The 15,243-nt window shown below is 42.7% G+C and overlaps 1 protein-coding gene across 4 annotated transcripts in view; it reads left to right on the top strand.

The window, feature by feature from the left end:
• The window catches only part of plcb1 (phospholipase C beta 1), a 954,845-nt gene that overhangs the window by 782,931 nt on the left and 156,671 nt on the right, over window positions 1-15,243 (top strand). For 3 of the 4 annotated variants that reach the window (XM_072265524.1, XM_072265527.1, XM_072265526.1), the window contains one exon: window positions 14,912-15,034. The exons of the other annotated variant lie outside the window; for it this stretch is intronic. In XM_072265524.1, coding sequence (XP_072121625.1) covers window positions 14,912-15,034 — 123 coding nt within the window. The remainder of the gene's footprint in view (window positions 1-14,911; window positions 15,035-15,243) is intronic. 4 annotated transcript variants of the gene reach the window in all.

The raw sequence follows: 15,243 nt of genomic DNA, 5'->3' as shown, positions 1-15,243 counted from the left end.
CTTTACAGACTGGCCATACCATATGGCATGGAGGGCTTACTCACATCAATAATGGATCATCTGTCACATATGCTAGTCCTGTTACTTACAATACTAGCAGCTTAGAGATGCCACAGTATCCCAATAGTTTGCCCATCAGAGTTTGTATATTGTGAAGTAATGAGCTTTTTCTTTCAGATCCTAATAGTTCTGATTGCCAAAGCAGTATCTCAAATATTGTTCTTTCTGTCATTTAGGCCTCGTGAGCAACTGCATGTTTTATCTTCCTGGTTGTCTAGGCTTAATTTATTTGTTTGCTTAAGATAAAAGCAATCCCCCAGCATCATCCCCTCTCCCCCTTCTTCACCAGAATTCCAGAGCAACACTTGATGGGATACTTAATCTTTTGTAATTTAATCCTTTGGGATAATATTCTAAGAATTATCTTCTCTTGAGGATTTTCTTGAAGTCACCAGGGCTTATAGGCAGATTATTGTGTGGGCAAAGATCTGACAAATGGAGTTTAATGTCGGAAAATGTGAAATTCATCAAGAGCTAGAATTCAGGACAGACTGTTAGAGACTCTAAGAAATAGAAAAGGAAGTGGTCTATATAGTCGCTTGGGTTTGCTCTGCCATTCATTAAGAATATACTTATCCAGCTTTCTTTAAGTCCTCTTCCCAGCTGTCTCCCCCACAACTCTTGATTCATGACTCATCCAAAATCGACTTCAGCCTTGAAAGGATATACCCTCCACGATTTTCTGAGCAATGAATTCCACACACAGAGAGAAGACATTCATCTTCATGTGAGCAGGCTCCCACTTGTTCTGCAACCATGCCTTCTGGTCTAACACTCCCTTGCAAGGCGAGATACTGTCTCAATATTGATGCTGTCAAGCCCCCATGCTGCTTTTCTGATTCAGTTAGGTCACCTCCCAATCTTCTAAAGTCTTGTCAGTAACAGGCCAAATCTTCCATTGAACACAGTCCTTTTGTTCCAGGGTCGTCCCAGTGAATCTTCTTCGAACTGGCTCCAAGGACAACATATATTAAGTCTGGGGTCCAGAACTGTACACAATACTTTATATGTGCTCTCACTGCTGCTTTGCATAATTGTGGTAAGATACCCTACTTTGATGTGAGGTGGTCTGCTTCACGTGTTCCCCACATTGTATTCCATTGCCACTCGTGTAACCGATGATTACCTCTTTATCCTTCCTGCAGCTCATCCTCCCACCTTTGTATCAACTGCACATTGGGATACAGAATGTTAATTTCATTGATGTATATTGTACACAACTGCAGTCCCCACATTGATGCCCAAAGCACTTCACCGGCTACAAGTTACCAGGCTTAAAAATGATTCTTCTTTCCCTTCCTGCTGCTTCAATCCTCTGACCATGCTTACACGTGAATTCCAGCTCCTGTCTTGCAGAACAGCCCTTTATGTTGCATTGTATTGAAAGTCTTTTGAAAATGCAAATCTGGTTTCTCTCTGCTTAATAGTTTCTCAAAGACCTCTAATGCATTTATCAGAGCTTGAACTCTCCTTTGTGAAGCCATGCAGACTCTGTAGGAAAGGTTATGGCTTCCCAAATATTCTGTCTTTATCATCTTAATAATTGTAACATTTTTCCAACATGCTTGGTTAGCCAACCTATAGTTGGCCAGTTTTGCTTCCCACCATAATTGAGTGAGGGTACATTTTCAGTCCTGCATTACTTTTTACAGTGTTGTGATCTTTCAAAGGAATTTTGAGCAATTTCAACACTGCATGCATTATCCCGAAGGCCACTTCTTTAAGGATCCCAAGTTCTAACAGTCAGGCCACGAACATTTATCAGCCTGGACCAACATGTTCTCAAGTGGTGGTTTTTCATTCCTCCATTTTATTATGTGGTATTCAGCGTTTGGTCTCCTATTGTAAAGACCTGTTTAATTCCTCTGTCATTCCTTCATGCCCATTACTGTTTCCCTGGTCTCAGTCTCCGACTGCAAGTAGCAAGTCATAAAGAAAGCTAACAGAATGTTATTGTCTATTGCATGGGGAACTGGACAGTCGTAGAGTCGTAAAGCACTACAGCACTGAAATTGGCCCATTTATAGTCAGTGGGGAGGGGGAACGTCGACTCAGACCATGAGAGGCCTGCATCAGGCATTTTCATGCTTTACAAGGCACAGATTGGAAGTCTGTGTGGGGCGCCACTCCTCACACAGACACTAGAGCAATGTGTGATTAAGTGCCTTGCTCAAGGACGCAAACACACTGCCACAGCCGAGGCTCGAACTAGTGATCTTGAGATCACTAGACGAACGCCTTAACCACTTGGCCATGTGCCCACACAAAGTCAGTGCCAATCTGTTGCTCTGCCTACTCCCACTGGCCTGCACCTGGACCATAGCCCCCCATACCCCTCCCAACCATGTACTTATCCAAGCTCCCCTTAACTGTTGCAATTGAACCTGCATCGACAAGTTCTGCTGACAATTGGTTCCACACTTGTACCACCACCTGAGTGAAGCAGTTTCCCCTTAAATATTTGACCTTTCACCCTTAAACTCCTATATAGCTTCTAGTTCTAGTCTCATCCAACACCACTGGAAAAAGCCTGCTTGCATTTACCCTATCTATACGCATCATAATTTTATATACTATCAAATTTCCTGTCATCCCCTTCGCTTTAGGTAATAAAGTCCTTACCTATTCAACCTTTCTCCATAGCTCAGGTCCTCATGTTCCGGCAACATCCTTATAAATTTTCTCTGTACTCTTTCAATCTTATTGATATCATTTCTTATAGATAGGTGATTAAAAAACTGCACACAGTACTCCAAGTTTGGCCTCACCAACGACATTACGTACAATGTCGACGTAACATCCCATCACCTGTACTCAATATCTGATGTATGAGGGCCAATGTGCCAAAAGCTGTCTTTGCGGCTATCTATTCGTGACACAAATTTCAAGAAATTTTGGATTTGCATTCCCAGATTCCTTTGTTCTACCGCACGCCATGGTGTCCTACGCCTCACTGTGTAAGGCCCAATATTTTTAATGCAGAAATAGAAAGTAATTAGGGGATTGAATGTTTTGCAGTGTTTTGGTTACAGCCAGAGCAGCCATGACTGCAGTAAATGATCAGAGGTTCAGAGTTGTCTAACCCTCGCTTTTAATTTGTATTTTACATCTGTTAAATAATGCTGAAAGGAGCCTTAGACTGCAGCCTGAGAAGTATGAATAATGTTGTCATCAAAGCTCCTTGAATACTGTGGTAATGAATGAAGTGTTTCCTTGTCAAAACATTTACATTTATGTATTTCCCTCTCTGACGAGCTGAGCAAATCATTCTGAACCACAGCAAAACAATACACGCTGGTCATTGTGATTTCTCATCACCAGCCTCATCTCTTTCCCATGGTGCTGCAGATTCAGCAGTACACTTCCACATAAACACAAGAGTTACTGCAGGTGCTGGAGATCTTCAGCCAGGCACAGAAAGTGGTGAAGGAACCCAGCAGGTCGGGCAGCATCGATGGAGGGGAATAAACAGTTGACGTTTTGGGCATAGACCCTTCATCAGGACTGGAACAGAAGGGAGAAGAAGTACCCCTTCCCCTTCGCTGCCCCCTCCCACCTTCTGAGTCTGGTTTCTTTCCTCCTTCCTTCCTTTCTAGTCCTCGTGATGGGTCTCAGGCTGAAACGTGGATTGGTTATTCCCCTCCATAGATGCAGCCTGACGTGCTGAGTTCTTCCAGCATTTTGTGTGTTATACACTTCCACATCTTCATTTTCACTTTACTTTTATGCTTGTTCCCAAAATTTAATGTACTTTCTGCACATCCACGCCTGTTCCCCAAACGATGTTCTGCATTGCGCGGTATGTAGGATATAGAACAGGCCCTTCGGTGCACAACGTTGTGACAAACTAATTAAGTGAGTGTGTCTAATTTAATGAATCCCTTCTGCCTGCACGTGATCCATATCCTCCCGTTCTCTGCATATTCATGCGCACCATTACAGGTACCCACGCTGTGTGTGTAAAAACTACACCTGCCCTGCACATCTCTTTTGAACTGGTCGCTTTTCCTTAAATATATGCCCTCTGGTACTCGACTTTCCAGCCCTGGAAAAAAGAATACCGGCTTTCTGCTCTGTTCATACCTGTCATAATTTTATAAATTTCTATCAGATCTCCCCTCAGTCTCTGCGCTCCAGAGAAAACAATCCGAGATAACCCATCTTCTAGAAGGCATATGCATCACGATGTGGTTTTCTCCTCTGCATCTTCTCCAAAGCCTCCACATTCTCCCTACAACTGAGTGACCAGAACTGAACGCAATACTCCAGACGATGTCTAACCAGAGATTTATAAAGCTGCAGTATAACTTCCTGACTCTTGAACTCAGTGTCTCGACCCATAAAGGTAAATATGTCATAAGCCTTCTTTATCACCCTATCACCTCATGCAGCCATTTTCAGGGAGCAACGAATTTAGACTCCAAGATCCTTCTGTATATCAATCTCCTCTGTATTTCTCTCTTAAAGCAATTTCCCCTCAGTGTATCCCTCTGTATATCAATCTCCCCTCGGTACATCCCTCTGTATATCAATCTCCCCTCAGTAATTCCCTCTGTATATCAATCTCCCCTCAGTATATCCCTCTGTATATCAATCTCCCCTTGGTATATCCCTCTGTATATCAATCTACCCTCAGTATATCCCTCTGTGCCAGAACCTGTTTTCACCTTCACACTTCACCCCAACCAGCTACATGGTCCACAGGGCTTTAATTGGTCTCTTGATTCCCTTCTCAGTATCTTATAAACTATCAGGTTACTTACTAAAGATGGGGATCTGTTTCTGTCATGGAAGCGATTGTGGGAGGGGGTCAGTGGGCTCCTCATTTCACTTTTGTGTGACTCCATGGTGAATGGACTCCACTGGACGATTTTAATAAAATCGTGAGTACATTCTTGGCAAGTGTTTGAGATGATTCTTGTGCCTTTGCCTAAATCACTGCACTGGGCTTAGCTTGTGAATCTCTGCACTTGCATTGTCCCATCTCTGATCACACCGTGTGCTCGTGGATCACTGAATTGACTCTTGTAAGCTTCTTGGTGCTCAATATTTCATTGACTTAAGTGATACCAAACCAAAATTATCAACTATTAAGAAGAACAAATCTTTTACTGTATATTAACTCATGAGGCCCAGTTTTGTAGCACTTTTCTGAAGAAAAACCACCGAACAGTATCTTGGCCAACGTTTATCCCTGAATCCATATCCCTAAAACTGATCATTCAGTAATCCATAGTGATATAGTCATAGAGTGCAGAAACAGTCCTTTCACCCCATCATGTACATCGAACCATCATATACCTGTCCATGCCTATCACTCTGGCTAGCACTTGGTCCTGAGCCTTTTAGCCCTAGGCAATTCTAGTTGTTGCTTGTGGGAGGTTGTGAAATTAGCTGTCAGATTAAAATGCATTGGCTGAAAAACATTGGGATGACACTTTTTAGAAAACTGTATTAAGGCAAGTCTTGTGCTCTTTTCAAGTTCACAAAACATTTACCACAGTGGATGATTTTTATTAACAGCAATAAGCATCATCAATGCAAGGTTATTAATTGTGTTCCTACTGTTAGGTTTCTTTAACAGTGCAATAAAAATAGGTCGGAGACTACAGAATGTTGTTATATTGTGATTGCCATTATTTAGTCTGTGCTACCACCAAGTGGTCAGCTGCAATAGAACAACAATAAAACAACATTTTCATTTGAGACGCAAGAGAGACTGCAGATGCTGGTAATCTGGGGCAATACACAAAACGCTGGAGGAACTCAGCAGGTCAGGCAGCATCTATGGAGAGAAATGGACAGTTGGCATTATGGGCAGAGACCCTTCATCAGGACGGGAAAGAAAGTGGAGAGATGGCTTCTCTGAAAGGGTGGAGGGAGGCATGGAGCAAGAATGGGCAGGTAACAAGTAGATCCATATGAGAGAGTGAAGATAGACAAATGAGAGAAGGGGAGAGTGGGAATGATGTAAGAAGTTGGAAGGTGATAGGTGTAAGTGACAAAGAGCTAAAGGAGATAGAATCTGACAGAAAAGGAAAGAGGACCGTGGAGGAAAGGGAGGAAATGGAGTACCAAAGAGAGAGGTATCTTTGCTGATGGACAGACTGAGACAGTGGGGGAGGGATAAGAGAAAAGATGATGGGACAGTGAGATAACGGAAAACAAAAGTGGGGGTTATAGAGAGGAATGGTTACTGAAGTCAGAGAAGTCAGTGTTCATACCATCAGATTGGAGGTTACTGAGGCAGAATACGTGGTGGTGGTTTGTGTCTCATCTCCATTTGGCAGTAGAGGAGACAATGTCAGATATATTGATGTGGAAATGGGAAGTAGCTGGACTGGATCTTTTTTCCCAGTCCTGTTGAAGTGTCTCGACCTGAGCATTGACTGTCCATTTCCCATTGCAGCCAGTCCCATTGTGTTTCTCCAGCACTTTGAATATCTTTCCAGCTTCAGGATGTTACTGTCAACTGTATATCTGACATTTTTCATATTCCTAATCTATTCCATTTAGTATCAGTTTCATGTCTCAGTTTTTTGATTTGTTAAGACATTGCCATTTTCTTTATTCATAATATTTTTTTGTTTGGTTTGACCCTTGGGGCTAGAGGGCTCCAGTAACTAACCCAACTTAGGTGTTGTTAGACTGGCAGATACTACGGTCCATTGTTTGTAATTCCTATTAATATTTCAACACTTATCTAATTTTGCTGTTTTTTAAGTATTATACCATGGCATAATAACTTTTCCAGTGATCTTGCCAAGTTTCAAGGCCCTGGTGATTTTAAAGGAAGTGCCAGAAGCAAGACTTGGTTAGTTTAAAGGGAGCACAGGAGCTAGGGCCCTGATGACTCAAATGCCAAACAGTAAGATATCACATAATTGGAGTTGTGCTGTAGTTTAACTTCACTCTCGCTTATCGGCCTCAGGTCCATAGTCTCTTGCCTAATAAAATATTTCAGTTCTGAGATTTTCAATTCATCCTGGCTTTTTGAGAGCAAGTGATTGATTTTCCCATTACCCTTTGTGTTGGAATGTGCTTCCCACTAACCTCAAGGACAGCTTCTATCCTGCTGTTAAACACCATTGAATAGTCTCCTAGTACAAATGCTTGACCTATCAATCTCTCTCACTATAGCCTTGCACCTTATTGTCTCTCCACTGCACTTTCTATGTAAATGTAACACTTTATTATTGTTTTCCTTGTACTACTTCTGTGCACTGATGTGTTAAAGTGATCTGTATGGATGGCATGCAGAACAAAATTTTCACTGCACCTTACTGCATGAAGCAAAAATAAACTAGTTGGCTAATTTACCAATTCCTGACACCAACTTTGGACAGTATAATTCTAACTGTAAGGTTATGTACTTGCACCAGAAGCCTCCCATAATGGAAATAACTTTGGCTACAATGTAACCAGACGAATTCTTTACTCATTCAAAAAACCCTGGTTCGATCATCCTTAAGTTTTACACTCAATGTGTCCTCAAAATTTTAGCCCCTCCAAGAATCTAACTTGGAGCATCAACTGAAGAGGCAGTTACATGCATTGACAGACGCTGTCAGTGTGAAGGACACTGGTAATTCAGTTCCTGCCCTGTTCTGAGATTAGAGTTCTGCTTGAAGCTTTCGGCATATTTTAAAGCTGTTGTGCTTGGAGAGGAGCAGGAGACTTGAGTATTCATCGTCACCGAGTCGCGTAGAGTTAGAGAATTGTTATGGTTTGGGAGGCTATTCAGCCCATCAAGTTTGTGCCAGCTTCTGCTATTTCACTCTTGCCTGCACCATTCCACCTGTCCTTCTGTGTAGACCTACATTTTTTCCCCAAGTGCTTGTCCAACTCCCACTTGACACTACTGATCAATTCTATTTCCACTATCTCTACACGCAGTGAATTCCAGACCACAAGGTAGGAGAATTCTTTGGGATTGGGAAATCATTCCCCTGGATGTATGCAGCCTCTGGCTGAGTGTAGCTTTCTCCCCTCTCCTGCCTCTAGCTCCTTAAAGCAAGCTCCGGGAATGGGCATGCTGCATTCCAGGAGGACAGTCTCATATAGCATAGATACAGGCCCTTCTGCCCAACTCATCCATGCTGTGGTAGATGCCAATAAATACTGATTCCATTTTCCTGCATTTGGCCCATTTCCTCTTTTCCTTTCGTATTCCGTATCTGTACAGATACTTTTTAAATGCTGCGATTGCAATTGCCTCCACTATCTCCTGGAGCATCTCATTTCAAATATTCTCCTGTCTGTGTGGAAAGGTTTGCCAATCCTGCTGTGCGTTCTTTGTCAGATGCACCTGGCTGCAGTACAGCCATTGCCTGGTTCAGTGCACAGAGCTCCAGGCCTCCCTCAGAGTCGGGCGCAACGTGGACAAGTGAACAGATGTCTGTGAATGTGAAGGCAGCCAGCGACGCCACATCACCGATCTCCCACTTTCACCTGGCCAAGTGACACTTCTAAAGTATCTGAAAGGATAAGGTATCACATGGCTATGGTTGTGCTTGGTGGCATTTGGGGAAAAGTGAGGGATGTAATCCTGGCATCTAAAGCGTTTAAGTGGGAGGAGATTGCACGATGAGAGATAAGTGGCACGTGAGTAGGAGAACTACATGATGAGGACATGTTGTCCGCACACCATGTAGTTAATAGGCATCCGTTAGTCTCGTGAGACCATGGATTTGCGCCTTGGGAGGTTTCCAGGGTGCAGGCCTGGGCGAGGTTATATGGAAGGCCAGCAGTTGCCCATGCTGCAAGTCTCCCCTCTCCACGCCACCGATGTTGTCCAAGGGAAGGGCAGTAGGCCTGATTCAGCTTGGCACCGGTGTCGTCGCAGAGCAATGTGTGGTTAAGTGCCTTGCTCAAGGACACAACACGCTGCCTCAGCTGAGGCTCGAACTAGCGGCCTTCAGATCACTAGGCTGACGCCTTAACCACTTGGCCACACACCAACACACCATGTAGTTAGTGGCATTTGCAATCATAGCAAAATCACGTGTTCCCGCCACTGTCTGTAAAGAGTTTGTACGTTCTCCCCGTGACCGCGTGGGTTTCCTCTGAGTGCTCCGGTTTCCTCCCAGAGTCCAAGGACCTACTGATTGGGAGGTTGATTGGCCACTGCAGATTGACCCATGATTAGGCTAGAGTTACATTGGGGGTTGCTGGGTGCCATGGCTCAAATAGCCGGAAAGGCCTGTTCTGTGTCTCATTAAATGCACAGACGTGATCTCCCTACCTCTGGAAAGGGAGAATGAAATCTAGTTGGCTGTTCCTGAAGAGAGAGCATTGGTGGAAGTAAAAAAAGGTGAGATGTTGCAAATATCTCTTAATCCCAGCCTGGGAAAAAGACAAGCATAAAAGGTTGTTAGCCACTGCAACAGCCATGCAGAGAGGAATCTGTGTGGTTTAGTGTTGGTTGCTGAAAAGACTCAGCTCCTTTGATGGCATTCTGACAAGGAGTTGTTGCTGAGGTTCAGATTGGAATACAGTTTCCTGGATATTGTCGGGGGCGTTGTTGCTGAGAGCTCCTGTGCTCCTCCCAATCATCCCTTCTTACTTGCGACACACAGTGCGTCATCCTCAGCTCGCTGTGCTCTAGTTGATAGAGGAAGGAGCTGAAGCCAAGGGGGTTTGTGCAGACGCCCTGGGATCAGCAGAATGTTGTGAATTCATAGGACCCCACTTTCTGGCACATCAGCACAGTGTGAAGTAACAGTAAAAAGCACACGCTTGAATGACTTACTGACATCTAGCAGGACTAAAGCAGCAGCTTAACTGAACCTGGATGAGCAGAGGCAGGATCTTTGTTATTCAGCCCATTCAGTCCAGGGATAAAGAATACTGCATTCTTTAAAACTCTTTTGTGCTTACATTGACGTTTTAAGTTATTTAAATTTGTTTTATCGCTTTCTTTTTTATTTGAAAAATGAATATTTTTAATTGTTTTAAGATTTATGACATTCCCAGCAGTTTACAGATTCTGTATGTCCAGGAGAGTGGCAAAACATAAGAACCTTTGACAGACGGAAAGCCAGACTAGTTTTCAGATGAGTTTTGTTGGTAGAGCCCTTTTGCACTGCCAGTTCGTTGTTTGAGGCCTCAAGTAATATCAGTTCAATGATTTGGGGTAAGTTCAGAATATTGGGGAATCGAACAGGAAGTGAGGTCAGGGAGCTCAGGTCAGGACTATCCAGACCAAGGGTCTGGGTCTCGCCAAGAACCAAGACTGCATTTCTCATCGGAGGTTCTAAAGTTGCAGTTATCTATGATGCAATGAGTTCAGGACTCTGTACATGCCAATGAAATCGATTCAATATTATGACAAGCCTCTGGCACTCTGCAAGTCTAATAGCTGAGAAGCGGGGCATAAAGCCTATGAAAGTGACTTATTTTACCAGAACGAAGGCATGAACCAAGTATTACTAGTCTTGCCACAGACTTGGAAGTGACACATGCACCTTGTGAGATTGCACAAGGCCTAGGGAGCGGTCATATCAGCCAAAGCAGCAATACGGGTTACTTTACCAGCTATTTAAAATTGTGAGTATTTGATAATATATGATATTTTATCAGCTAGTGTTACTAATTTCAGTCACTTCTATATTTTGAGGGATAGGTATTCTGGACTTTCACATGGGTGCATGATCTGATCTTTTCATAAACCCTTTGAACATAGCACTGAGGTTAGTACTGTATAATGATGCTCGGCCAATGTTTAATTCAAAGGAAGTATCCAAGAGATTTCAGAAAGTTGACTTAAGGCAGATCAGAGAAGCTCATGGAGAATTGGTAACATCTCCACAATGGTTCCCTCCCCACACTCCAAACAAGAAGGAGACCAAGGAAGGAAAGCGTTTGAAAGTTCAAAGTAAATTTATTATCAAAGAACATTTATGTCACAATGTACAGTCCTAAGATTCATTTTCTTGTAGGCATACTCAACAAATCCATAATGAATGATAGAATCAATGAAAGACAGTACCAACTTGGGTACCAACGAGTGTGTAAAGGGCAGCAAGCTGTGCAAATATAAGAACAAATGTACAGTAATAATAAATAAGCAATAAATATTGAGAACAAGAGATGAAGAGTTCTTGAAAGTGACTCCATAGGTTGTGGGAACATTTCAGAGATGGGGCAAGTGAAGTTATCCCCTTCAGTTCAAGAGCCTGATGACTGAAGGGTAATAACTGTTCCTGAACCTGGTGGTGTGAGTCCTGAGGCTCCTACACCTTCTTCCTGATGGCAGCAGCAAGATGAAAGCATGTCCTGTGTGGTGGGAATCTTTGATAATGGATGCTGCTTTCCTGTAGCAATGCTTCATGTAGGTGTGCTCAACAGTGGGGAGCGATTTACTCCCACTACCTTTTGTAGGATTTTCGGTTCATAGAAACAGAGAAAACCTACAGCACAATACAGGCCCTTCGGCCCACAAAGCTGTCCTGAACATATCCCTACCTTAGAAATTATCTAGGGTTACCCATAGCCCTCTATTTTTCTAAGCTCCACATACCTATCCAAGAGTCTCTTAAAAGACCCTATTGTATCCGCCTCCACCAATGTTGCTGGCAGCCCATTCCACGTACTCACCACTCTCTGCGTAAAAAACTCACCCCTGAGATCTCCTCTGTACCTACTTCCATACACCTTAAAAATGTGCCCTCTCATGCTAGCCATTTCAGCCCTGGGAAAAAGCCTCTGACTAGCTACATGATCAATGCCTCTCCTCATCTTATACATCCCTATCAGGTCACCTCTCATCCTGCATCACTCCAAGGAGAAAAGGCTGAGTTCACTCAACCTATTCTCATAAGACATGCTCCTCAATCCAGGCAACATCCTTGTAAATCTCCTCTGCACTCTTTCTATGGTTTCCACATGCTTCCCGTAGTGAGGTGACCAACTGAGCACAGTACTCCTAGTGGGGTCTGACCAGGGTCCTATATAGCTGCAACATTACCTCTCGCTCTTAAACTCAATTCCATGATTGATGAAGGCCAATGCTCTGTATGCGTTCTTAACCACAGAGTCAACCTGCACAGCAGCTTTGAGTGTCCTATGGACTCAGACCCCAAGATCCCTCTGAACCTCCACACTGCCAAGAGTCTTACCATTAATACTATATTCTGCCATCATATTTGACCTACCAAAATGAACCACCTCACACTTATCTGAGTTGAAATTCATCTGCCACTTCTCAGCTTAGTTTTGCATCCTATCAATGTCCCGCTATAACCTCTGACAGCCTCCACACATCCCCAACCTTTGTGTCATCAGCAAATTTACTAACCCATCCCTCCACTTCCTCATCCATTTATAAAAATCACAAAGAGAAGGGGTCCCAGAACAGATCCCTGAGGCACACCACTGGTCACCGACCTCCAAGCAGAACATGACCTGTCTACAACCACTCTTTGCCTTCTGTGAGCATGCCAATTCTGGATCTTCAAAGCAAGGTCCCCTTGAATCCCATGCCTCCTTACTTTCTCAATAAGCCTTGCATGGGATACCTTGTCATATGCCTTGCTGAAATCCATATACGCTATATTTACTGCTCTACCTTCATCAATGTGTTTAGTCACATCCTCAAAAAAATTCAATCGGGCACGTAAGGCATGATCTGCCTTTGACAAAGCCAAGTTGACTATTTCTAATCATATTATGCCTCTCCAAATGTTCATAAGTCCTGCCTCTCAGGATCTTTTTCATCAACTTACCAACCACTGAAGTAAGGCTCACTGGTCTATAATTTCCTGGGCTATCTCTACTCCCTTTCTTGAACACTAAGTTCCTGAAGCTGGTGGTTTGTGTCCAGAGGCTCCTGTACCACCTTCCTGATGGCAGCAGTGAGAAGAGAGCATGGCCTGGATGGTTGGGAGTCCTTGATGATAGATGCTACTTTTTGTAGGCTTTTCTGTTCAAATATCACATGATCAATTCCCCAGAAAATGCTTCACCATATTTGGATATCAGAACTGCACAAAAAAAGTGCTGAAATAGCAGCCTGGCTTAATTTGTAATGTAATTGTGAATGAATATTCATAAGAGCATTCCGTCTGTCAATTTTCTGCAATGAACAATTTGCTCTTTCGTGGAAAACATTACCCTTCATTTATGTTATGACTGACTGTTGCACAGTTTCCTTATAGTGCCATGGCCAGAACTGTAAACAGTATTTCTCTATGGTCTTCAATTGGTTGTGTATTCTATGCCCTGTTTAATGAACGCAAGCATCCCATATGCTTTCTTAACCACCCTTTTCTACCAGCGTTGCCATCCCTAGTGATCTTCAAACTTGTACATCAAGGTCTCTCACTTCCTCAGTACTCCCTGGGATTCTGCCGTTCATTGTGTCTGTCCTACCCTTACTTAACCTCCATAAAATGCATCATGTTGCATTGATAGGTATTAAGTTTTGTCTGCCATTGCTCTATCCAGTTTACCACAGTTCAATTACTGAAAATTAGTTACACTGTTGATGGCAAGAAAGATAGCTGAAGATTATCCTCCCTGTCATCAACAGTATCACTAACTTTCATGACATCTTCAAACTCATTAATCATACTCAGACACTTACATTCAAATTGTTGATCTATATGACAAACAGCAAGGGTCCCTGCACAGAATCCTGTGGTACATCACTGGTCAAAGGCTTACGATCACATTCAGAGCACTAAATCATCACCCTCCATCTTCTGTTATCAAGTAAATTGATAATTAATCCAGTCATATTAATTATAAGCACAAAAATACTATATTTGTCTGCATTAAATCTGACTACAGCCTCTCCTTGAATGATTCATTGTTCCTTCTCTGTATGCTATACCCATGACAGAACAGTATGATTGATCAGTGTCTGTTACCTCAGGCACAAGCACTATCTGAATAGGTCGTCAATACAGCATTCTCTATTTTTCGATCACTGATAACTTGGTTTTCATTAAGAAGCATTGATCGTCTTATCTGTAATGTGTTAAAGGCTTTTTACACAGCAAATGAGCACATAGACGCATTCACACATTACTATTTCAGGAGCTTATCTTTGAGACCTTTGTGATTGTATTCCTCCAAGACTTCGAAGAAATACCCTCCAGATCTTGTTACTGCAAACCAAGTTATTAGTGGTTAAAGTACAGAAACATCAAGAAACAGAGAGCAGGTCATGCTTGATCTTAGTTCCAAGGATGTAGCTAGGACTATAGGGACAGGTTGGCCAGTTTAGGTCTTTGCTCTTGAACTGTAGATGGTGAGGCTAAGAGTGAAAGGGGCTGAAAGCAGGAAATTGGGACTAGTCGGGTGGACTCTGTGATCTGCAAGTACTTGCTGAGCTAAAGGGCTTGTATTCATGCAGTACTGCTCTATGACTCTATATGGGACCAGTCTTCTAAAATAGAGTTGTTTAGAACTGCATTTTTGCAATCGATGGTGAATCTTTGGACTTCTGTGCTCCAGAGAGTTCTGGAGGATAGATCATCAAGCTGTACGCAGATACATTTTTGGAAGATTGGGGAATTGAGGACTGTGGGGAGCTTGTTCGGAAGAAACCAGAGAGGATCAGCCATGATCATATTAAATGGCAGCTAGTTTCTTGATTTCTCATGTGCTCTTGTGCAGAGAGTAGCTGTGCTAAAGTTTCAGACTAATGAATTTTCTTCGACAACTTAGTGTTTATCATATTCTATTTCGGTCTCCAGTAAGTATCATTGTGTAAAATGCTATGTGTAACAGTTTGTATCTTATAGTTTGCTAACTTCTTGTGAGGCCAACTAATATTAAAAGTTATGTTCTTTTTTTGATTTTGCGCATGTTTAAAACTTTAATTACTCCATCCTCTGTACAACAGCCTCATCCAACCACGAGGAACCAGACGTAACCCAACAGTCCAGTGCAGATGGAGCAGAAAAACCTGTGGAAAAGTTAGGGAAAGAGGTGACGGAGCAGAAGGCAGTTGGCAGAAAATCAATAGGTCAGAAAATATGTACTTACTTTCAGCTTTGCCCTAGGACAGATTATCTTGAACTTGATGAATAAACATGCTGCTAATGAGAAGGTTAGGTAGTTAAATGCAAAACCATATTTGCTTACCAGCAGGCTTATAATGAAAGTAACAGTGCATTACCGCAGAAATCATTGTGGAATTGTCAGAATGGAAGTAGATCTTACAGCTCTTTGAAT

This window comes from Mobula birostris, chromosome 8 (genome assembly GCF_030028105.1).
Source record: "Mobula birostris isolate sMobBir1 chromosome 8, sMobBir1.hap1, whole genome shotgun sequence".
NCBI classification, from domain to species: domain Eukaryota; kingdom Metazoa; phylum Chordata; class Chondrichthyes; order Myliobatiformes; family Myliobatidae; genus Mobula; species Mobula birostris.
Note: the sequence above shows the minus strand (reverse complement) of the source record. Positions and strands in the feature narration are given on the sequence as shown.